Genomic DNA, 24,943 nt, shown 5'->3' on the forward strand with positions numbered 1-24,943 from the left:
CATTTTCTCAACCACTAAGATTTCGCTTCCCAGCAATTGTAGTCAGTTTGGCTCAAATAAACTCATAAAAATTCTCTGCATGTTTGGATATTTCTCATGTCAACATTCACTTCGCGTAATGCAGTGGGATTCCAAACAAGCCCACCCAAGACCACCTTGCAGGCCTGGACCAGTGCCAGGCACCAGCAGGGTCTCACTGGGCCCCATCAGCTCTTCCCTTTGCATCTGGTGAACTTGGGTGAGCTTTTCATGGAATTCCAGACCTCCCTGTTTTGAGGTAGAAGGCCCTGACTTTATCTTAGTTGTTAAAAAAAATACTTGAGGTGGAACTGAAGGTTAAAGGTTGAGAAAACCCAGGCTAAGGATAAGAGTTAGCTCAGGACAGAAGAAAAATGGATGGCTGGTTTTTAATTTGGCTTTCCAATTGGAATTGCTTACTCAGAATCTGAATAAAGCCTTTTGCTGGATCAATGAGAGTCTGAACTCATTCAGCTCCCAAGATAGGGGACATTTACTCCCTCTAGCTTGAATTCCAGGGGTTCTTAGGGGACTAAGGACCTACATGGAGGTGTCAGAGGATATCCCTCATAACATGCAGGACCCATGTAGGGAACTTCAACTCAACTGCAATGAAATAATTGGCTCATCTGAGGACCACACATCGAGGTTGGTTACCTGGTGCTCCAGCTGTGTGAGGCAGCGGGGGAAGCCAAAACACGTAAGAGAGTAGAGATGACTCAGGAAGTGACAGCCCCTTGGACCTCAACCCGACACTCAACCCATAGACAATATCCCTAGTAATTTTGCTGAACTCTGCAGAGCTCAAAAGAAACCTAAAATTAACGTGGGAAATGTGCCTCCAAAGCCAAAACTCCAACCCCCAGCCCCATTTAATGCTCTTGCAGATTTACAATTAAGAGGAAGCCTTTACTTATAAGTACTTACAGAAACAGGAAGCTTTAACCAGAGGTGATGTCTACTTATGATGGCCAAAATAGAACCCTTTGGATGCATAAATTAATTTTTTTGCATGCCCAACTTAGAGAAAGCCAGCTCTAAAATTCAACTACGTGAACAGGAAGTATATCTTAATTGGCAATTAAAAGCTTCTGAGACTCAGGTAAATTATTTTCTCTACAAAAAGTCAATGAGAAAGTTTTGTAGACTCTCTGAATTATAAAGAAGCCTTCTGAAGCTAGTAAGAGCCAACACCTCATCCCCTCCCCTTTCACAGCTTCTCCCCACTATAATCTTTGCTCTCCGGGCTTCCTTGCCGGACCTGCCTTCTTCCTCCCTTCTTCCACTCCCTTTTATCTCCTCCATATTTCCTCCACTACCACTCCCTACTGATCCAGGGGACAATGGGAGTAGAAACTCTGACAGGGATAACACAGGAATTCTAGCAACTCCCTTAAGGAAAAGCCAGTCTCGGGCAGAGGGAACCAGTGATCCTGCGCATCGATTGGACTGCAACAGAATTAAGGGGTCTACCTAAGCATATCCAGGACCCCCTCCAGGACACTGATGGCTTTGCAAAGAAATTTAACTGTTAGAACGTGTGACCCTAACTATTCTGACCTATTCCAATTAAAACACCTACTGGTTTAAGAGAGCGAAACAGCAAAATTACTAAATAGGGTTCACTGGGAAACTCCCCTAGGGGACTCTATTTGTTGTAGTCAGCCAGGGCACCTTCAGGAGGATCATGGGAAACTGAAATGGGATTTAGAAAGATGAAAGAAGCCTAGGGTTGCACAAGGACTATGAGAGGGTGTTCCCCTTCTCCTTACTAACAGTTCAGAAGAAATTAAAATGACCGTAAGAGGGAAATTACTAAGGTCCTTGCAGATACTGAGGCTACTTTATTCTGTTCTTAACACACCCAAGTCGCCTTCTCCCTCACAATGAAGCTTCTTACAAACAGAAGGATATCTAATCGACCAACGCCTGTTTCAAAATCAGAACCTGTTTCCTTCCACTCGGGCATGTTACAGGGCAGTACATATTTTTTGCTCATCAGATCTGTCCCAATTTGCCTGAAAGGGGGAGCTTCTCTTAAAACTGGTGACGTCCACACATCCTTTTTCCAAAAGGATGAAATGTATTTAGAACTAAATGAATCAGATACTGAACCAATTGGGAAAATAATGATTTTAGAACCCCAGCAAGAGGAGACTAATCTTGACACTGAAGGTTTGTTACAGGACATTCGAATGCAACTGAGGCAGGAGACAGCATGGGAAGAGCTCTGAGATTATGCTGTCATTGCTGGCCAGTGTCTAGTGTCCTGGCTGCCAGGAAACGCCTTACAGCACTTAAGAAGAATGGATAGTAAACCAAGGCAGGGAGGAGAGGGGAGACGTGTCTCACCCACTGACTCAGCAGTCCTGAGCCTGACCCAGTAATAATTGCCAGGTGTTCCAACATCACACAAAACACCACATGTGCACAGGAGGAGGGAAGTCCTTAAAATTCTGTGTATGGCTTCCACTATGTGGGAGAGAAAACCTTGATGTTGTGCTTTTATCCCAAGGTCTAGAAAGGGCAAGAAGAAAGGGTCCACAGTGCCCAAAGAAGAAGCCCATAAAACAGCTTTGGTTAACTGCCTACCTCTGGTCACTGTTTTACAAGAGGGGCCCTGATGCCTACAGAGAGAGCCCATAAATAACTCGGGGTACCTGCCTCAACTTTAACTGCCTCCTGTCAGATATGTGTTTTATAACAAGATGAACAAATGGGTTCTGGAGCAAGATAAGGATTCGGGCTAACAGCCCTGGCTGGTGTAGCTCAGTGGATTGAGTGCGGGCCTGTGAACCAGACGATCGTGGTTCGATTCCCAGTCAGGGCACATGCCTAGGTTGCAGGCCAGTTCCCAGCAGGGGACACACAAGAGGCAAGCACACATTGATATTTCTCTCCCTCTCTCCTTCCCTTCCCCTCTAAAGATAAATAAATAAAATCTTAAAAAAAAAGAATTTGGGCTAACAGACCCCCACATATACCTAACTTTGGTTAGTCACTTCCCCCTGGGAAAGCTGGCACCACCTTTACCCACCAATCAATATGTAACTTCTTCACCCCCGTCCTGCCAACTATATGTGTCCTCAGGACAAAGGACCTGGCCTCTTGCCACCCTGGCCTCTGGCCACCCTTGCCCTTGCCTCCCGTTGCCCTTAGCTTGCCCTACCAGGAACCTACACCTTTCTCCCCAACCTCAGCAAGGCCCATGAGAACGTGTTGCTAATAAATCCTGCTTACAAGCTAATAGACTTGCTGATCTTTAATTCTTTACTGCGTTAGCAAGAAGAACAAGGTTTTTCCTGTAACACAACTTCAGACCTTTTCCAGTCACAATATCCTTTATTCACAAGCTGGAATTGAGCCCAATATACAAGGTTACTTTAAAAGGGAAGTTTATAATTCCATGTATGAGCCCCTGTAATTCTCCCATCCTTTCAGAAAAGAAATGGGAAAGGGTGGAGATTTGTGCAGAATATCAAAGCTATAAATAAATAGCTATTGCCAAATATCCTATGGTTCCTCTCAGCTGTTCCTGTGGACTGCCGATATTTTTCAGTGATAGATTTATAGAGTACCTCTTTCAGCATTCCTATAAAAAAGAAAAGAAAAGACAGAAATACCTCTTTGCTTTCACCAGGGAAGATCATAAGTTTACTCGGACAGTAAAGCCCCAGGAATGTGTGGAGGGAGGGTCCAACCTATTTGTCTTAGATACTAAAAGCTGATCTGAACAGTGTTGAATTTTTCAGAGATTCTACTCTTATCCAGTATGTAGATGATTTACTTTTATGCTCTGGAACATATTAACTCCTGAGAGGACATGATAGACCTATCACACGCGCCAGCCAAAGGCACGTAAGATAGCAAAGGACAAGCTCTGATTCTGACGACCCCAAGTAAAGTACCTTGGTTACCTGATATCTAAAACTGGGCTAATATTAACTGTGAAAGACTCAGAGGAACAACATCCTTTCCTAAAAACGAACAAACAAACAAATGAAAAAGTAGCTTATAGGGTTTCTGGGTCTGACTGGATACTGTCACAACTGGATTCCAAACTTTTTATTCACGGCCCAGCCTCCAGATGTCTTCCTAAAATCTGATTGTCCTGATCTAATTCAGTGGAACCCAGATGGAAAACAAGCTATAAAAAGGATTATCTAAAGCTCCCATTCTGGGACACCTTAATTATAAACTTTCTGACTTTTTATACATGGAAATGAAAGAAATACTTTAGAAGTTTTAACTCAAAAACACAGAAGTCACCATAGACGTTTAGGAGAGTATAGTCAGCAGTTAGAGGCAGTAGCCAACGGGCTGCCTCCCTGCCTGGCCATCTCTGCTACAGCTGTGTAGTGCAAGCAAGTAGAGAAAACAGTGATGGGTTCTCCTTCGTTTACGTTCCTCATTCTGTTGAGTCTCCACTGAATTCTCATCCCACTCAACCCTTCTGTCAGTTGACTGGCTTTTGCTTTCTGCACCTAATATTACTTGAACTCAATGTTACAGTCTTAACCCAGAAATTTTGCTACCTTCTTTGCAGGATGAACACGTCCACGACTGTGTTTCACTTACTGACCACATTCTTTTTTATTTTATTTTTATTTACTTTAGGGGGGGGGAGGGAGGGAGAAAGAGAGGGAGAGAAACATCTACGTGCAAGAGAAACATGGATCGGTTGCCTCTCACAGGCCCCCACCTGGAGACCTGGCCTGCGACGCAGGCCTGTGCCCTGACTGGGAATTCAAACCTTTAGTCCACAGGCCAGCGCTCAATCCACTGAGCCCCACCAGCCAGGGCACTGACCACATTCTTGTTCCTAGGACTGGTTCACAGGAAACCCCTGTTGATAATGCTGACTTAATTTGGCTTACAGATGGATCTTTTAGAGATGAACAGAGATGTTACCAAGATGGATATGGGATAACTTCCGCGGTAGACATAATCGAAATAAAAACTTTATTTTACCTAAAAAAATCTTATTTTAGGTAAATAAAACCTAAATAAGATCTGCTTAAGAAGCTGAGTTAACTGTTCACATTGAGGCTTGTCAATTGGCTGAAGATCAAATTGCCAATATTTACACGAATAGTAGCTACACTCTTGGTATAGCTCGAAACTTTAGAATGTTGCAGAAGCAGTGAGGCTTCCTAACTTTCTCAGGGCAGGCCACAGAGAATGGAAAATAAGTTGTAGAATTATTTGATGTCGTACAAAATTGAAACAATTGGCGATTGTCAAAATTTCAGAACATTCTAAAGCTGCCACCATGAAAGCAAAAGGAAATTATTTAGCCGATGCTACAGCTAGTCAAGCCACATTAAACAGCCAAATTATCCACACCTGAGAATGCCCCTGGCTTTCCAGCAAGTCAATAAGACTCTCTTTCACAGTTTCAGGAAATAGCTACATTCGAGGACAAGGGGGCAACAAAAAGAAGGAAACTTTGACCAGACAAATAGACATGGTTTGGACCCCATCAGAAACCAAATCTTACCTACACTTTGACATGTACATAAGCTAAGACACTGAAGTCCTGAAAAGATGATTTCGTGGAGTAAACAATATTACTGGAAACCTTGTCCTACTGTAGCTCATGAAGTGGATAGCAGATGTTCTATCTATCCAAATATAGCCCTGGAAAATAATCCTATGGGTCCCAGAGACACTTCCCCCTCCTTTAGACCCATGTGAGGTGTGATCATTGGATTTTATCCAAATCCCATTCTCTCAAGAATGCAAATATGTGCTAGTGATGATTTGCATGTTCTTTCACTGGGTCGAGGCATCATTCCCTTAATGGTAGGTGAATTAGTCCCCAATGGGGGCACTCCCTCTGAGTTACAGTGACTGAGGGACTCATTTCACTGGGCACATATGCAATGCATTTATATTGGCCTATTCTATGGTATTTTCATTGCATCGATCACCCCAGTGATCTGGGTTGATGGAACATACAAATGATACAGTTAAAACTCGACTAGGTAAATTTTCAGAAGCTTTTCATTTCCTTGGCCACAGCTCTCCTTATAGTGCTCCTCAACCTAAAATCAACCTCTTTTGGTAAACATACAGCCTTTCTCCTCATTCAGTAATCGCTGGTCACCCTACACATCTAGATGCAGGGACATATGAATCAACTTCCTAAAAGGAGACATTCTGCATCATCATCGAGGACTTATAAACCAGCCTAGAGGGACTGATGAATTAGTAACCAATCCATTTCACAGCGCACTCCCAGGAGACTAAGACCACAACTTACAACCAGGAAGTTGTGTGCATTGGACAAAACATCAATGAAAGACACTCCAAAACATCATTGGAAAGGACCTTATCAAGGCGCTTAACAGCAAATTCACGGCCACCTCTGTCTCTGCTGCTCGCCCTCCACCTGACGTGGAGGGCAAAGACTTCTGCCGGATGGGAAGCTGCCACATCAGAGACAAACAGCTTTCCCAAGGCCTCCACAAGGCCCATGTACCTACAAATTGACGTTGAACTTCATTTGTTTGTCTTTATCTGTCTGCTAATATTAATCATCATAATAATTATACTTGTTCTTTGGGCTTTTCTCAAACCTTGTGTATAGAGCCCAATTGTTAATAATTGATGAAGGTGTAAGTAGATAACTTCTGTGTTATCAATAATACTGATAATATGGTTTCTGGTTTCTTTTTCGAAATTCAGAAGGAATGTTAGTGCAGAAGGAAGGAAGGGAGTGTGTGTGTTTAAGAGAGGTTAAAAGTAAGTAGTTTGTCATAGAAGTTGGTTATTTCTGAATGAATAAAGAGAAACTAAGAAGAACAAGGGAAGTTGTAGAAGATTAGTAGGAAAAAAATATCAAGGAAGGAATTTTATGGATAAATTCCAGAATCTAATTATGGGGAAATGCTTACCCCCAACCCAACAAGGACGACTAACTACACTAATTTGGGTGGAAGCTGAAATGCCTATGAAAACGAAGTCCTCTGGAACTACAACCAAGGCACAGGAAGTTTACTTAGGAAAATTTTACCATCCTCCTGGCCTCTAGAAGTTTTAGACGGTAATTGCAACTTACACCATTATACTCTTACAGTCCTGGCCCCAAATAAGCCTGAAAGTCACAGCTTCCAGTTGCACAACTTGCGGGAACCAGCTGACTGATGACCAGCCCTGGAGTGCTCCCAGTGAGAAAGAGACGGGCCCCAGGGAATGGGAGCCCATCTCATGGTCGACTGTGGCAGCTGATGAGTTGTATGGGTGCCCTCAAACTGTGAATAAGCATTATACTAGATGCAAAACACAGAGAAGTGAGACAGGCAGCACAGCCTGGATGGTGACAGCTGATAGGTTGAAAATGATCCGGAGTGTTTTCGTTAAAGAAGGCCTGTGAGACCTGACTGCCTCCCATTCACCTGCTTTTCATCTTGGAGAAAAATTCAGCCTTGACTTCCACCCAAGGTTGTCATCTCACCCCATCCCCAGCCGTCCATCCTTCAGCAAGACAAACTTTGATATTAGGACTTCCTAGGAATGCGTCTTCCTAGCACCTTGGGGCCACATTATTCAACCAGAAGGTTCGTCACCAATGCATCCTATGAGTTGATTTATGACCAAAGGGGAAAGTGTAGATTTAAAAGTGGCCACAGACTAAGCCTGACAAGCTCAAGGGAGGCCTTCATGTGGCCTTACAAACTCAGACCTGAAGCAACCACCTAGGATGCTCAGAAAGTAAGACTTCCTAAATAAAAGTGAGTCGTGGCAGATGGCCACGTGCTAGGCCATCTTCCCGGACAAAGGGCAATCTTTGCCTTAACTGAGCCTGTCTATTGTCTTTTTGCACCAAGGATAACAGACCTTTAGAATGGCAGGACAATTTCCATTGTGCAAACCCATCAGGGCGCAATCTCCCACCAGAGCAGGAGGCCACAGAGCCCTTCGTTGTTGTTGTTATCATGTTCATTGTTAACTGTGAAGTACCCTGTACCCACCGGTGCAAAAGCATTATGTGTCTATTCGTTTTACTTTTTATCTAATCCCAGAGATCCCCCTCTGCCTTCTCCCACCCCCCTAATCTATCACCGGTGGACTTCCTGTAACCCCCTTCCACCTCCTCCTTTGACTGTAATGTATAGAATAAGGTGCAAAACGCCACTCTGACTGCAAACTCTTAGGAGCATGATCTGAATGTAATAATTAAAATGAAAATGTGCATACCCTGGGACCCAGAGACCCCACTTCTGGGGTTTGGGGTGAAATTGAAGTACTAGTAAGTAAAGACGCATGTGCACAAACTCCTCCTGCAGCTCTGCTGGCGGTTCCAGCACCATTAACAGGGAGTGGTTAAATAAACTATGCTGCATCCAATACATGCTGTGGGATTCTCTGAAGCTATTTGGAAGAAAGGAAGAGGTCCACATCTACCCCTGAAAGTTTGCCCCTGGTTCACCAGTTAGAAGGAAGAAGCAAGCTGGAGTTGAGTGGACCCAGGAAGGAGCTCCAGGCAGGTGGAGCTGAGCTTCGGCCTGCTGCACCAGGGGCTGGGGAAGTAGTTCAGCCAAGGACACAAGACCTCCCCACCCCCATTCTCTCAGGAGTGCAGCCCCCAGAGCCTGATCCTCCTCTTCTCCAAGGTGGCCAGGCCAGTGGGTAAGAGAACCCACCTTGGGGCGGTGCCAGGCAGGGGTGGGGCCTCCTGAGCATGGCTGGTTGGCTCTCCCACCTGAGACACAGAGAGGTGCAGGGGGAGGAGCAAGCGATGGGCAGGGCAGAAACTGGACTTGGCCGACAGCATTTCCTCTGCCACCTGGACAGGAAGAGCAACACTGCTAACGTTACCTCTGTCCGGGGCACGGGAGTCCAGTGCGTTAGCAAAAACACAGACCCTGCCGTCAGGCAGTCCAAACCCAGTGCAGTCTATTAGACACAGCTAACAGCCCTCCAGCCCCCATGGGGTCCCACTGTGAGTCCCTTGAGAACAAGCTTCCAAGAGCTTCCCTTCTCCCCCAGGGTCCTGACTTGCACCTGGTATTCTACCCAGCCGCCCGGGATGGGGTTGGAGGGGTCTTAGCTCTCCATACTGGACGTGCGGCCCATGGACCAGCAGCAGCAGCAGCGGGGCGGCAGCACTGGCGCTCCGCAGACAGCCCAGGTCAGAACCTGCACTTTCGCCAAATCCCTGGGGATCCTTACGACCATCTGAGTCTCAGGAGCAGTTGCAGGACCCCAGGACCTCTGCAGGGGGTCTGGTCATGGAAGTGGTCTGTGACAAGTCCTTTCCTTGTAAATACCTACAGCTTTCTTTCTACAGCTTCTTTCTTAAGACTTTGTTTATTTATTTTTAGAGAGAGGGGAAGGGAGGGAGAAAGAGAGGAAGAGAAACATCAGTGTGTGGTTGCTTCTCCTCCACCCCAAACTGGGGACCTGGCCCTCAACCCAGTCATGTGCCCTGACCGGGAATTGAACCGGTGACCCTTTGGTTTTCAGGCTGGTGCTCAATCCACTGAGCCACAGCAGCCAGGGCAAAATACTGAGAGCTTTCTGGCTGCACTTGGGTGAGTGGTTATGTTGTCAGGCTCCCCCCAACCCCCGCCGTCTCTTTTATCATCTTATCAAAACCCTTTTTCAGAAGGGGTGGAGGGAGAGAAATTCCATCCTAGCCCGCTAAAAACACAGGAAGGGAAAGGGGAGGGAAAGAAAGAAAGGGGAGGCAAGGAAGGAGTGAGGGAGGGAGCCAGGCATGAGCACAGCTTGTCCAGAGGAACCAGGCTGCAGGAAAGGATCCTGCATCTTCCCCATCCACTTCTCTGTTTTCTGTCCTGAAAAATCATCCCAGTGGTTCCCTTCTTGGTTTTCCACATGACTAAGCCCCACGGGTCTCATCTAATCATACCTCGGGCTGCCGGGCTGCCTCTCCCCAGTTCCTCCAGCCCCGGCAGAACCCAGCACGGGTGCAGACCTGAGCACACCGCCCACCCCACCCCCAACCTTTCTTCCCCCACACCTGCACCAAGGAGGGTTCTCCTGGTGGCCTGGCCGAATGTGGGGGCTGGTCTGGGGTCTCCAGGCGCTCACAACATGGAAGGGTCCATCTGGTTCCTGGCCTGCTTGGTGTACATCCTCCCGATGGGTGAGTCTCCCACTCTTCTCTTTGGCCCCTGCTGGGGACAGCACAGATGCTCATAAAACCCTTGATGCAGTCTTTTCTCCTTGAACTTGAAGCAGCCAGGTTTACCCACAGCCTCCGGGCCCGTGGAGGAGGAAGAGCTGCACTTTGGGAGGCGGTGGTGACAGAAATTCAAGTCTGGGCTTTGTCTTGGGAAAGTGACGGAGGCAGACCCCTGACTTCTCTGGGCTTCGGTGTGCCCACCTGTAGAAAAGCCACCTGGGAAAAGCCATCGCTGGGAGATGGGGGGGCAAGGTACGGGGAGGGCAGCCCAGGCTCTGAACAGACTTTGGGCGCTCTGTCACCCAAGAGTTACACGTCTTGAAGGGCGGACACAGGGAGAGGGGAGGACAGCACACCGAGGTCTGGGGTCAGGATGGGGAGGAGCTCATGTGGGAACCAGAGCAGGTGACTGAGGGCACCCTGCCCTCCCAGCAGGAACCCCAAAGGCTGAGTGGAAACTGTGGCAGGCTTGGGTAACAACGACACCTGCGTCATTTAGCTCAGTGAGTTCATGTCCCTGGGGACAGTGCATCTCAACGACTGATCAGGGAGCAACCGCATCACAAACCCAGAGGACGGGGGGCACTTGTTACAATGCAGGCACTTCAGCTCCACCCCAGACCTGTGCAGTCACATGACCAGGCAGCAGAGCCTGGGAATCTGCATTTTCAACCACCATCTTGAGCGGCAATGGTGGTTGGTGCCACTGAGGGCAACCAGGATAAACGTCAGAGGCCATGCTCCAAGCCCCTCTGTCCAGGTCCCTTGACCCCAGCCTGAGACACCCTTCCCGTGACTGCTGGATGCAGCACCTGTCCCTCCGTGTGCACAGACACTGCTGTCACGTGCTGCATGGTGACTTCACTGACATCATGTTTTCACGGGTCAGTCGACATTCCTTGTGTGGGGTCCTGTCCCCAGGACTGGATGACAAACTCCCAGTCCCTCCGCTCTTTTCCTTCCCCTCTAGCAGAGTCCAGTCAAGGTCAGGTCTGGGTTGAATAGAAACAGGAAGTGCCCATAGAGCTCTAAGTACTGGCCCTTCAGTTAGTAACGCACGTCGGCCCCAGCACCTGTGAGAAAGGAACTGTCCCATCCCCTTCCCACAGGTGAACGAATGGCTGTGGGTGGAGCTGAGGTGTGAGCCCAGCTGCATGTTGCCCTAAACCGGACCCCCCTCACTGCCTGCTGTCCCCTGTGGTGGGGGCTCAATTGGAAAGGGCTTCTTTGTTTCCCGAGTTGACTTAACTCAGCCCTCTTTCTGGCTGCTGTAAGGCTGGGTCCCACATAGAGGGCGGGGGCTGTCCCAGGCCTGGGGCAGATCAGAGAGAAGCAGGTCAGGCCCTGCGTGTCCACGTCAGACATGGCTTCAAACCTCGGCTCTGCTACATACTAGCGGCGTGGGCCTGGGCAGGTGTCCTAACTTCTCTGAGCCCCCATGCAGCGGGGTGCCCGCCACCTCGTAGTGGTGTTGTGGAGGACAATCAGGTCATGGAAGGAGGGCCCCCAGCATGGCTCCTGGCCCTCGGTGGTTGTGCAATCGGCGGCAGTGAAATGTTGCTGAAGTCACACAGCTCCAAGAGAAGCTAGGTACGGGGGCGTTTTTGCTGTGGCTTGGTTTTCCCGTCTCCTGCTGAGGCTCAGCTGCTGTGAATCAGTCAGACTCAAGATCTAGAGGAAGCATGCACATCATGTGTTCAAGGACAAAACCTCAGGGGCACAGACGCTCCGGCTGAGGGCCGAGATCCCTGGGAAGGCCGGGCCACGTGTATGAGCCACATGGGGAGGAGACCCTTCTCTTTGTGTGACAGCAACCTCCCTGCTGAAACCCAGAGGCCAGTGACCAGGGTGAGCGGGGCCCCACTTCCTGAAACCCCTCTGTGACATTCACCTGTGAGCCCCTCTGGGTGGCCTCAGGACTGGGCAGGAGGCCCCCGGGCCGGGCTGGGCTTGGCTGAGACACAGGAGGGCAGTGTGAGAGCCACCTCCCTGAGTCACATCAGTCCACCTCTCTGAGCATGGAGCCCAGGGCAGGCCGTCAGCAAAAGCGAAGTGGGATGAGGTTGTCCCAGGAAACCCCACTCCACTTGCTGTGTTCTTCTCCCTCCTCCCTGGGTCCTCCCTGCCCCACAGCACCCAGGGCTCTGGGCAGCCCCTCAACCCCCCAGGGCCCCCTCCACTCTCCCTTGTTCTTCCTCTTTCTCTCCCTACAAATCTGCTTTGAAAAAATGAGAGATGCCAGGGAAGGTGGGGAGCGGGAAAAACAGGGGTCCCAGAGCTCTAACCACAAGGGTGACCTTGTAAGTGTCCTCCATCGGCCCACAAGCCTGATGAGCAGGTTTAGCGATCACAGTAGTTGTTATCCTCCATGGCCTCTGTGACAGAGCTTTGAAGGGACAGTTCATTCACTCTTCACCACAACCCCACAAAGTGAGGACCCCTGTCCCTGTTTTAGGAAGGTCAGGTGACATTCTGGGGTGTCTTCTGTGTACAGTCTGCCCTTTGCACCACCTACGTGCAAGGATGGTGAGCCTGGGGCACAGCTTGGTGCCCAGAGGAATTAACTGGACCAGCTCTGAACCATTGCAGAGAAACAAGCTGAAAAGGTCAGACTGATCACAGGTGTCACCCGAGGGTGTGGGGGTGCTTATGCAGGACGCAAGTAAAGGTCAGGGAGGCTGTTGGCAGCCATAATGGGTCTGGGAGGACATGGGAGGGTTTAATGAGCCAGGACACTGCTTCTGCTCCTGATGGCCACTCTGTCCAGTAGCCTGGGAGGAGAAGTTTCACCCAGAAGGGAGGAGGAGTGAAGGGGAATGGGACCCCCTGAGGAGGCTCAGGGCATGGGCAGGCACAGGACAACTCGGAACTGCGAAGAGCAGCGCCCTGTGGCGGACACTGGCCCCAGGACAGAGGCCCAGAGTCTCAGTCAGCTCACCAGCAGGCCCACTGCCGCAGCCGAGTGGCCAGGGAGACAAGGGTTAGGGGGCAGCCGAGACCACCCTGAGGGCAGAACGAGACCAGCAGGCCCTGCCCTCACATGCCCAGCACCTCACCCCTTCCCTGGAACCTTCTGGATCTGCTTCTCAGTGAAGGAAGGAATTCCTGCTTCCACCCCTCTTCCCCGCTCTGGACCCGACATCTTTCTCATCATTTCTCCACTGATTACCTATCTGGACAACCACGGCCGCAAACAGAGGGTCAGGGGGAACTGGAAGGAAGGCAACGTCCCCCAGCTCAACCCACACATCTAACTGGTGGGGTTTGGTGGCCAAAATGAACATCTGCCCCTGCCCCCCAAATACCCTCTACTGACCCTCCAGGTCAGTAGAGGATGGCACCCACTCTCAAGTCCATAACTCGTTTCCTCCAGAAAATGTCACAGAAAACCCACCCAACAGGCCTAACTCCTGACAAAGCACCATTCCGTGAGGGCACCTGTCCCCACTGACCATCGTCCCACCACAACCACCTTGGGTCACTTTCCTGTCTGCGACCCACGGACAGCAACCGCCCCACAACCCACGATGAGACCGATCAGCTGTTCTCTACAGTTAACACGAGCATGAGAGCAGAGAACGCTCCACCCACAAAGGCCCCGCAGAGGGGTTCTCGGACATGTGCCTGCTTCCCTGGTCCCCAAGGAGCTGGCAGAATTCTGTGGTCAGTGGCAGCCAAAGCCAAGGTTTCTATTTTTGACCCGTCCCGATGCCCTGCTGCCCGTCCAGGCCCTGCAGCTATGCATGGAGCTTTGGGAGGGTGAGTCCAGGGTGAGTCGACTGGCCCTCCTTTGAGTCAGGATGACAATGATGACGATGACGCAGGAGGGAGAGCCCAAGGCTGCAGCCCGCCCTCCCCTGCCGAGCACCAGTTGCCACGAGGGCGCCACGTGGAGAGTCTGGGAAATGCTGGTGTGGGACCATAAAGCACGGGTGCAACTGTCCCAGTAGCTGAGTGTTCTGGATGCCTCGTGGCTTATTTTGAAGTCTTTTAATTTAAATACACATAGTTCTAGAATGCTTGACTTCCTTATCATTTTTATCCAAATGTCATCATCAGAATAGACTGTGAGGCCAGAGAGCTACGGGGCCTTGCCTGAAGTCACAAAGCGGGGGTCAGTCTAGCCAGGGCTGTGGCCCCAAACAGACTCCTGACCTGCGCTCCACCCCCACCTGGGGGCGCACCCCACGTGGTGATGAACCTTCCCAAGGTGACTCGGGTCACAGCTGGGCCAGGTGCCACGCAGCCTGCCTCGGCCTCACGATGCTGGAAGGCCCTCTGCCCTTCCTCCTCCTTCAAATGGCCTCTCCGTGCTGTGCTTTTAGGCAGTTCTGTCCCGAGGCATCTTCTTACTGTTTTTACATCGAATGCCAGGTGGCCTTTCTGGCTGCTTTCAGTGGGCCAGCAAACAGAATCCGCTTTCCAGCTTTCCACTCCGCGTTTCCCTAGGCTGGATGCCAACCAAACAAACTTGCTAGAGTTGTGTGTACAGGAAAACCCAACAGTGGCCAAGCAAGTGGCCAGCCTATAACACACCAAGGGCTACTTGTTGTCACTGTGACTGCGTCCCCACACCCTGCTCAATGTCTAGCACACAAGAGACCCTCCACGAGTACCTACTGAGTAAACAAATACATGAATAAATGACTAGCTAGCAAGGGAGTTAAGGGCAAGGACTGGGCGACTGTATTTCCCGTGGCCTAAGATGCCAAGTGGAGACGCCATAGTTTGATGTCCCGGTATCAATGCCGTAACCCCCCGTTGCACCCCCTGGGTTGCACGCCCACAGCACTCTCCACCACTGGGGGGCACTCTCCACCCTCCCCCTGCTATCCCCACCCCCTCCGCTGGGCCAGGGAACGAAGGGAGCTGACAGCCATCCAGCCTTTGCTCAGTGTCAGGCACTGGGCAGTACCTTTGCGATTTCCTTCAACTCTCAACCCTATGAGGAAGGTATTAAGTTGCCCTTTCTGTTGCAGAGAAGCCCGAGATTGGGACATGAAGTAGCAAACTCACCCAAACATCTCCCAGTAAGGGAATGAGTCCAGAACAGTACCAGGCACAGACTGGGAACTTGATACACATCTGATGAAAGAATGACCCCCAGTAAAATTGTCCCCGGGACCCGGCTGTGCCAAAGCTGAAACGCTTTCCCCCAGGCCCCGTGGCCCCCATGGAGGGGAGGTATTTTGGACAGTGGGAAGAATGTGGGCTTCCTGTTGACCCCAGAGATTGACCGATTTGAGCCAAGGAGATTAGAGGCCCTACTAGAAGGGGCAGGTAGCTCCAGTTCAGAACTTCCCCCCTGCCTTCCCGGGCTGAGAGGCAAGAGACCTGCGTGAGCTGCCAGAGGGAATGGTAAACAGCACAGGATGCTGGGAGCTTAAACTGCTGTCAAAACAAACGCACGTGCTCCCTGGGCCATTCCTGGCAATGTGAGTCCCCTGGGAGGATCCATTCAAAGGTCTGTGTGCGAGAGAGTGCGTCCAGCAGGTAAACAGGAAACGCAGGTTCCTGCCCGCCAACGCCAGCACTGCAGTGAGCCAAGGTCATAAAGCTTGGTGAAAGGGTCTCTGGGTGTCCCCTCTGCTCCTTCAGAAAAACACCCCAGGCAGGTGGGGCCACCCTCCATATCACACTTCCAGGTGATTCCAAACTGGGCTATTCTCCTCAGGCAACACAATATAGTAATTAATGTAGGGGCAAGGTAAGAGTGTGACCTACTGAGGGGGAAGCCTTGGCTTGGCCTCTGGTCCATCACATGACCTGGCACTTTCTGAGCCCCAATTTCCTTTCTCTAAAAAGGGGCTAATGATATCCCAATGGGGTTGTTGTGCATGTGAAACAAGGTGAGGTATGCCCCTAAAGAAGTCCCCAAAGCACTGTGAACTCGGGCCCCCTTATCCTCCGTGCCCAGCATCCTCTCTGCTGTTGTCCCCAACTCCCGGTGTGGCCCCACTGTCCCCCTTTGCCTACACTGCCTTCAATCCACCTCAAGACTCAGTAGCGCCCTTCTCCTCTCTGAAGGCTCTGCTGAAATGGCGTCTCCCCTCTCACAGGTCCTTCACTCCCTGCCTGCCCAATAGCTGCACGATGCCACTTCCCCCATGCCAGCCATCCTTGCCCACCAGATCACTCTCCCTCCTGCTCTGTCACAGCAGTTCCATTACTTACTAGTTACGTGGCATGGCGCTGTGCTGGGCAGTGACAACACAACAATGACCATGCACATGTGGCCCCTGCCCCTGCCCCACCCCCAGAGCTTCTGGGTGCCTGAATGAGACACACAGAGAACAGACGATGCCCATGCACCTCTGCCAGCCCTGGGGCACAGGGTAGGGGTGCCACACCCAGGCTTGGGGCTCAAGGAGGGCCTCTTAGCGACTGCAGGGACTCAGAGGAGACCTGGGCATGGCCAGGAAGGAACTGGTAAAAGGGCCCGAAACCATGTTCAGACAAAGGGAACATTGTATCTCTCACAAGAACACCTGGCGGGCAGTGGTGTAATTATGCGTTCCCAGATCCTCCTCTCTTCCTGAGCTGTGAGCTCCAACAGGCTGGTAAATTGCCGTTTGATCTTTGCAACCCCTCTCCTATCCCAGTGCCTGGCTTAGAGTGGGCACGTGTCCAATAAAGGTTTGCTACCTGATGAATGCACAGTAGCAAACCGTACCTGGGGGATCTGGGATGCCCGTGAGATGTAGGGGGTCAGGGAGGCTTGCCGGGGTCCAGCCTCGGCAGGTCTCAGGGTCCCTGAAGGATGGACGGCGCAGGCGACGAAAGAAGTGTCAGACACCCAGTTGGATACCGGAGAACAGCCAGCCTCTGAGGGTCTGACCGAACTCACAGAGTTTGATTTAAGCTTTATTTTTGTAGAGATTGTTACATAATAGGTATATGGCATGATCAGTCCAGTAGAAAAAAATTGATATAGAGGTAACTAGGAAAAGTAGAGGAAATTTCATAGATTCACTTATGTTAAACAAAGGCTATTTTGGCCAGGAAAGTCATTAATCATACAATTAGAAACAGCTGTATGTACAGAGCTTTAAATGTCTTATTTATTAAAGTTCTTAGAATTTGGCCTGGGTCAGAAGGATACGCTAGACTGAACAGTGGTTATAGGAAATTTATTATAAGGCTTTGGTGATGTGGGAAATGCAGAGAAAGGTGGGAAATGCAGGGAAACTGAGGCAGGAGCTGAGTCTCCAGAGCCGGGAGATGCTTTCCGCAGCTGGCAGTACTGACTGAACCAGCAAAACCTTCCGAGAGGGTTTCTCCAATTTGGTCTTTTGATTACTGCTAACAACTGAGAGCAAGCTCATGCTTAGGGTAATTGTCAAGTCCTCCATTTGGGTTCAAAAGCACAATTCCGCTAGTCCAGAAGAACAGAGATTTGGCTTACAAGCAGATGGTGTGTGCGGGGGGAAAAGTGTGGTTTTATTTGACTGCAAGCTCAGCACAAGGGCAGAGTGAGGCTATATACAGGCACAGCTCACGCAGCCCGATTCAGACCGAACTCCCCTCGCCCAGCACACCTGGAGCACACATCTGGAGCCCCAGGTCAGGACAGCACCCTGTAGGACAGTACTGAGCAGGCCCTGGGGATGGGGAGGAGCAGCAAAAGGGACAGGGACTTGCGCCAAAAAAGGGAAGGCTTTGTGGGCCCTGGATAGGCGTGATGGGACCCCAGAAAGGCCATCCCAGGGAGGGACTGCGCCATGCTTCACAGAGCAGTGGCAGTCACGTGGTGGTGCAGGCGTGGATTCTGTGCAGGAGGAATGCTCTGACCGGTAGGTGATCCACAGATGGGATGGGCTCCCTGGAGGGCGCTCTGCCCGCCGGGAGGGTTTCTGCCAGGGCGTGTGGCACGCTACTCTAAAGAGTGGAGAGCACTGGACTTGGAGCCAGAGAGCTGGGTTTCTCCCACCTTCCGCCTGTGTGACTCTGGGTCTTCATTTCCTCACCTATAACAATATCTGCCCTGCTTTTCTCCCCTGGGTGTTTTGAGGGTCACGTGAGTGACGTGCCGTACGTGAAAGAACTATGTCAACTGCAAGCCCTTTGGATACACAAAGGGCTGCTATATTATTCCCTTTAAGTACTCTTTTTGTGAACTGCACCTGGGCACTAGCTGCTAAGCCTGCCTCCTTCCCTGTGGAGGCACAGCCCTGGGCCTGGCCCTCCCGGGACCGGCACTGACAGCCAGCCATCCACCCACCCAGCTCGCCCCCCTCTCAAAGCAGCACCCATTCAGTCACACAGGCAGCAGCTCACTGGCCCTCTGTGAGTCCAGAGGTGCTTGCACAGAGTAAGGAGGCAGCGTAACTGCCCACCGCACTTGGCCTCCAGCTCCCTGCCTGGGCACCAGCCTCTTCGGAAGCCCACCTGGGTTGACCCAGATTCTAGAGTCACCAACTTAACCACATTAGCTTCAAAACATATCACTGCCTCCCAGGCCTCAGTCTCCCCTCTATGGATGGAACTGCTGGTCTCCTTGGGTGGGTCCCTAGGTCCCAAGCCTTTAGCGCAGTAGATTACCCCTGTGGAGTCAAGCAGTACTGCCTTTCAGCACTGGTTTTGCCTCATCCTAGCTGTGTGACCTCAGGCAGTTACTCCACCTCTCTGTGTCTCAGTTTCTTGACATGTAACCCAGGGATAACTATGTTTGTCTCTAGGATCATTTGTGAGAACTAAAAGAGATACTACCAGGAACTCGCTCAACACAGAGGAGCACAGTAAGTACTTTTATTATCCTCACTACCTCGGAGGTCTTTGGAGTCCATTGGAACCACAGAAATCGCAGGACTTTTCTGCAGCAGAGCGGGTGATGGGTCACTGGGCTGTAGGTGAGATGGGATCTCCGGAGGGAGATAGGCCAATAGTCCCAGGAAAGTGGGGGAGGCTACAGGAACCTGGCCAGTCAGGGGAATCAAGGTCCCATGAGATGCTTCTCTAATCACCTGGTGGGTTTCCAGACCCCCTTTTACAAGGGGAGGGGTGCTTCCTGAGTCATGGGGTTTGGGGGAGGGGGTGAGTCTAGAGTCCTGGGGTTTTCAGTCTCTCGGGGTGCTTCATGAATTCTGGGTCTCCAGGGGTTCCCTCCAGAACCCTGGATTTGGGGGCACTTAGCCGGCAGGGCCACCAAGCGGGTAAGACTGACGGCCGCTCCGGCAGGTGCCCCTGCGCAGCGCTGGTCCATGCAGGTACCGGCGGAGGTGAGCGCGGCGGCGGGCGAGGCGGCCGTGCTGCCCTGCACCTTCACGCACCCGCACCGCCACTACGACGGGCCGCTGACGGCCATCTGGCGCGTGGGCGAGCCCTACGCGGGCCCGCAGGTGTTCCGTTGCGCGGCGGCTCGGGGCAGCGAGCTCTGCCAGACGGCGCTGAGCCTGCACGGCCGCTTCCACCTGCTGGGCAACCCGCGCCGCAACGACCTCTCTCTGCGCGTGGAGCGCCTCGCCCTGGCCGACGAGGGCCGCTACTTCTGCCGCGTCGAGTTCGCCGGCGACATCCATGACCGCTACGAGAGCCGCCACGGTGTCCGGCTCCGCGTGACGGGTGAGCTCGGAGGCGTCTTTCCTTCCTCTTCCCCCTCCCTCTGGCTCTGGAGTGGGGGCTGCTCAGTAGGTGCCGGGCACTGTGCCCGCCGCTAGCATAGGAAGGGGATCGATGCACGATCCCCTTGTTTCTCTAGAGCGGGGCTCTCGCCCTTGGTGGTGGTTACGGGCAACCTGAGCCTTGGTCAAAGATGCAGAATCCGGGCCCCGGAAGGACTTGGTGGGGCCTGGGAGCGGGCATTGTAATGAGGCTCTTAGAGCGTGAGAGTCCCCAGTAGCTCAAAGTCCAGGGGAGAGAAAAATAGTGAACAGCAACCCTACGTGTGGCAAGGGCTGCCAAGAGGTGTGTGCCGTGTGCCCTGAACAGCAGCCACACCCCCTGCGAGGTGTGCAGGGAGCCGCAAGATGTGGAAACCGGGGTTCCCGTCCCCAGGCCAGCAGTTCTCAGCCCTGGCTGCACATTGAAATTACCTGTCGAGCTTTAAAAAATCCTGGATCCCCTGCTATGGGGGAGGGGGGCAGGGCTGTGGGTGGGGGGTGTCCAGGAGTTCTGGATTCGAGTCTAGCTCTCCCAAGAACTTCTCACGTGCCCTTGGTTGGGCTAGATTGTCTGAGCGCATTTCAGTTTCTTCCCAGAGTTGGCATCTACCCAACACAGGGCCGCGGATTCAGTGAATCAGTCTCACGTCCAGCTCCCAGTGAGGTCCTCTGGTTGTGGGAGGTGCCCTTGAAATCCTACTAGCAGACTGCCCCAACCCTGTGCTGCTGCAACAATAACCACCACCTTCCTATGGGCCAGGCCCTAATCCATGCGCCCCGCACGTAGTAACTTGGCAAATCTCACCAACCCTATAAGTGAGTGATTCCCATTTCACACACGGAGAAACTGAGGCACAGCAGCGGGATAGTTTGACCAAGGCCACACCTGGTCAAATTATTGACCCAGGCACCTGGTGCCCACTCCCTCCTTTCCACATTCGTCCCACCTGTTCCAACTTCCTGGGCCACTCTAGGGGACAAGGAAAGGTACCCCTTCTCCTTGTTTGCTGCATGCACTCGCTCTGATAGTGGTTCCCTCTCTCCCGCATGCCCCGCCCCCCTTCACTGCCTCCCACAGCTGCCCCGAGGATCGTCAATATTTCGGTGCTGCCCGGTCCCGCACATACCTTCCGCGCGCTCTGCACGGCCGAAGGGGAGCCTCCGCCCGCTCTAGCCTGGTCTGGCCCAGTTCTGGACCACCTTTCAACTGCCCAGCCGGGCCCGGGTCAGGGTCACGGCCACCAGGTGACGGCCGAGCTGCCCGCGCTCGCCTACGACGGCCGCTACACGTGCACAGCCTCTAACAGCTTGGGCCGCGCAGAGGCCAGCGTCTACTTGTTCCGTTTCCACGGCGCTTCCGGGGCCTCAGCGATCACCCTCCTGCTCAGTGCGCTGGGCCTCAAGGTGCTGCTGCTGCTGGGAGTGGTGGCCGCTTACACCACCCACCGCCGCCTAGGTGGGTGTGCCTGGGACAGGGTGGGTGCAAGGGGAGCAGCGGGTTGGGAGCTGTCCTTTTAGCTAAGGCCATCTGGCTGGCCACCTGGTATGACACAACCCAAACATTATTTTTGCACAGAGACATCATCCCCATTTCCTCTACCTTCATCCAGCCCCAGCAGGTGGGGACCGGTGTGAGCCGATTCTACAATATGGAAGCTGAGGCCAGGCAAGGTTAAGGAACTTTCCTCTAGCCTGGAGTCACAGAGACAGAGACCCAGCCAGTATGGCTCTGGTGTCCCCCTCCCCCTTTACCACCACCCATGAAAGACTCCTCCCTAAGATCGCTGACCATACACAGGCTTTGCCAAAGAGCACCATTGCATTAGTTACAGCAGCACCTTGAGGGCCTACAGGAGCCGTGTAGGTGCTAGCATTGCAGAGATGAATAGACAGAGGGTCCCCTGCCCTTGGACAGGATGCTGAGGAGGAAGCAGGTAACTGCAGTCTGCACAAGTCTGCCTACAGTCAGGGTGCCCAGAGCAGGTCTGTGCACATCACTCTGGTGGGCGTCTGGGCAGGGGCCCAGAGGGAAGGCTTTCCACAGGAAGGGGAGAGGGAGAGTGAATCATGAGCTAGGAGAACAAGGAGCTAACAGTATGCCCAGCAGAAGGAACAGCACGTACAGAACTACAGAAGGGTAAACTAGCAGAGTGTCCTCAGAGAGATGCAGTCTGCCCCACATTGCCCTCACTGGGCCAGAGGGGAAATTGGCATCTGTGCCCTGGAGGGGGCACTTCTCAGAACCACTCAGACTACCCAGGTCCGTACCACCAGCCTCAGACTCTCCTGGGAGGAAATCCAAAACGTGCCACAGCTGCCCTGGCTGCCACCTTACCGGGGCTACACTGGCCCTCTCACTGGTCCCTCGGTCTGTGCTTAGGGCCCCAGGAAGGCGGGTTTGCCAGTTGGACAGCTTCTCACGCCACCCTGCTCCTTCATCTTTTATGTGACTCCTTCCCACCCTGCTAGCTCGCTGTTGTCGCACATTCCCCTCAGGCCATTCTCCACAGCGGGCAGGGTGGGCGCCAGGCCTAGGCCCCCATGTAGATTCATGCCCTTTCTCTTCCTCCTTGTCCCCCACACAGAGCATCCAGCCACCCAGGACACCCCACCACGGTAAGTGAGCTACTCCGCCCCCACCTCACTGGGCTCTGGTCTTCTCTGGCCCACGGGTGCAGGCTCCTCAGTGCAGACAGCACGAGGAGAAAGGAGAGACAAAGGGCTAGGGCTGGGATCCCGGCCTTGACCAAGGTCTACGCCCTCCCTTCGGCCTTCAGAGGATCTCCTCCTTGAGTCCGCCGTGCCTTCTCCAGCCAGACCAGGCCACGGTGTCCTGTCCTCCCAATCCTACCCCCCCCACCCCCCGCATTTCTTATCTAGGCCTCACACTAGCATCTCCTCCAGGCCTGCCCAGTGTCCTGGTGCCAGGGGGTCGCTTTTCTGTGTGTCTGTCTGATCTCTGCACTGGGGTACGGCTCCTCAAGGCTGTGTCTCCGCTCAGAGTGACCAGCCTTCTGGAACAGCCTTCTAGAGCCCATGCCAAAGCCACCTCAAGGCCCTCATTCTGCCAGATGCCCTGCTGAAGCCTTTGCAAACGAGTGTCATTAGAGGTGCTGAGGGCTCATGGTCAGGGGCCCAGGGACCCAGCTGGGAGGTGTTGACCCCCCCATCCGTGCTCCCACATGTGTGGTCTTTGTCCAAGTGAAGGCTCATGTTGACGAGGAAAGAATTCAGATCCGAGACCTGGGTGGTCCGTCTGGGACACTGGGTTAGGGCGGGAATGAGGAGGAAGACAGTCTTCTAGGGCCCAGTAGTCGAGCCCAGGATCCGCCCTCTTAGCTCTACTTCACCTGTGCCCCAAGGTTTGCAAAAGCCACACGGCCAGCCCCAGCCCCTCCCCCAGCTGCCTGTGCAACCATCCCCCCCATTCTCGAATGCCTATGCAACATCCCTTTCCTTCACTCATTTGCTACTACACCAAGGTGCCTAAACCAGAATACTATTGTTTAAACATTTATTTAAAGCACCTCCTATGTACACATTTTAGATGTTGAAGATACAGCAAAAATCCGCAACCTCGGAGAACTCAAACTTTACCATGGAGATTTTTAACAAAACCATCTTAGATCTTAAAATAAGAGTTCTGAAGGAAATGGACAAGAAGCAGGACATGAAGCCCAGCTCCAGGGAGTGAGGGGAGCCACTGGGCTGTGGCTGCTTTAGATCAGGACATCCCCTTGGACGACATGACATTGAGGATACCTGAGCCCAGAGGGGCAGGCAGGGGTGGTGGAGGTGATCCAGGAGGAAACGGCAAGCCGAAAGGTTCAGGAGAGACCTGGGAGAGGGTGGAGTAGGCTGAGAGGCTGCAGGATTTATTCTGGGTGCTGGGTGCTATGGGAAGTCACTGAATGGGTTCAAGTGGACAAATGTCCCCATCTGAACAAAAAGGTGGCTTGTGAGGAGGCTGTTGGCCAAGGCTGAGGTTGGCATGGCTGCCCCGATGAAGGTGGTGGTTCGTGGAGGCAGAGAGACGGGCAGGGCTGGCTGGAGGACCGGGTGGCCATCACGAGTGAGGGAGGGAGCCAGGACGCCCAGGTTTTGAGCTGGAGCCCTGGGTGCCACGCACTGAGATAAAGCTGAGGAGAGAACAGAGGGGTGGTGGTGAGGATCAGTGAGCACTGCGGACACTTGGGTTTGAGATGCCCTCTCCGACGTCTCAGAAGCCAGAAAAGCAGGTGGAGCTCAGGAAAGCCAGGCCTGCAGGTCAGGGACACGGAGGTGGTTTTGGAACGCACAGATGAGATCCCTGTGAGAGGAGAGACTTTGCAGTCTGGGATACGGTAGGCACCCACGGGGTCCGCTCCCATTCCGCAAGCTCTGCGCTGCCCTGCCTCCAGACTTCAGTTGGTGTCCAGGCCCGGTTGAGTCAGCCACCTCATCTCTCCTTCCTGCCCCTTGCTGGGCTGTGGTTTGGGAAGTCGAGGACCCCCACTTCCTGTATTGGGTGATCAGCCAACTTCCTCTTGTCCACAGGCCTCAGGCCCAGGAGTCCAATTATGAAAATTTGAACCAGATGAGCCCCCGGAGCCTACGAGCAGCCACATGTTCACCCTGAGGAGCCCCTCAGCCGCAGGCTGCACCTGTGCACCATGAGTTGCAAAGGTCAACGTGAGGCTTGGCTGGGGCAGCCCTTCCTGGCTTTCAGGCACCGTGGCAGCCACTCTGGGGCTCAGGACCCCACTCACAGGGGCTCAGTGGTCTCCTACATGAACATCTGTCTCGGAGCCCCAGCAGTATTACGTCAGTGGGGCCGGCATTTTGAAAGAGTGTGTGTATGTCTGAGCACGTGTGAGCTCCAGTGTGAAACTTCCAGAAGAGCCCCTCTTGCCTTTTCTTACCTGGAACATCACAGTAAAGCAGGCAGGACACTGCTCATCGAGTCTCGAGGCCCAGACTCCACCCTGACTTTGTCGCCAACTTGCTGTGTGAACCAAGGCCCTTTTTTTTTCTCCAAAGGACCTGGTCTCAGTGCCTCCACTGTGGAGTGTGGACAGTGATATTCTCCCCTCCTGGCTGGTAGGACCGTCGGGGTCTGAGATGTGGAAGGACTCTGGGGGGTACCGGGCCATCTGCAGAGGTGAGGGCTGTAACATGCTCTCCTTGCAGAGGT

At 52.6% G+C, this 24,943-nt stretch overlaps 1 protein-coding gene across 1 annotated transcript; it reads left to right on the forward strand.

Annotated features, from left to right (window-relative positions):
* The first annotated feature begins 10,080 nt into the window (after positions 1 to 10,080).
* Positions 10,081 to 24,892, forward strand: SIGLEC15 (sialic acid binding Ig like lectin 15). Its single transcript, XM_037037048.1, has 6 exons — positions 10,081 to 10,132; positions 18,850 to 18,909; positions 19,349 to 19,732; positions 20,849 to 21,226; positions 22,356 to 22,386; positions 24,307 to 24,892. Exons 1-6 carry the CDS (start codon positions 10,081 to 10,083, stop codon positions 24,386 to 24,388), a joined length of 987 nt encoding a protein of 328 aa, XP_036892943.1. The 3' UTR covers positions 24,389 to 24,892.
* The last annotated feature ends 51 nt before the right edge of the window (positions 24,893 to 24,943 follow it).

The sequence above is a fragment of the Sturnira hondurensis genome, unplaced genomic scaffold (genome assembly GCF_014824575.4).
Source record: "Sturnira hondurensis isolate 20B ecotype Veracruz unplaced genomic scaffold, ASM1482457v3 Scaffold0001872, whole genome shotgun sequence".
Classification (NCBI taxonomy): Eukaryota; Metazoa; Chordata; class Mammalia; order Chiroptera; family Phyllostomidae; genus Sturnira; species Sturnira hondurensis.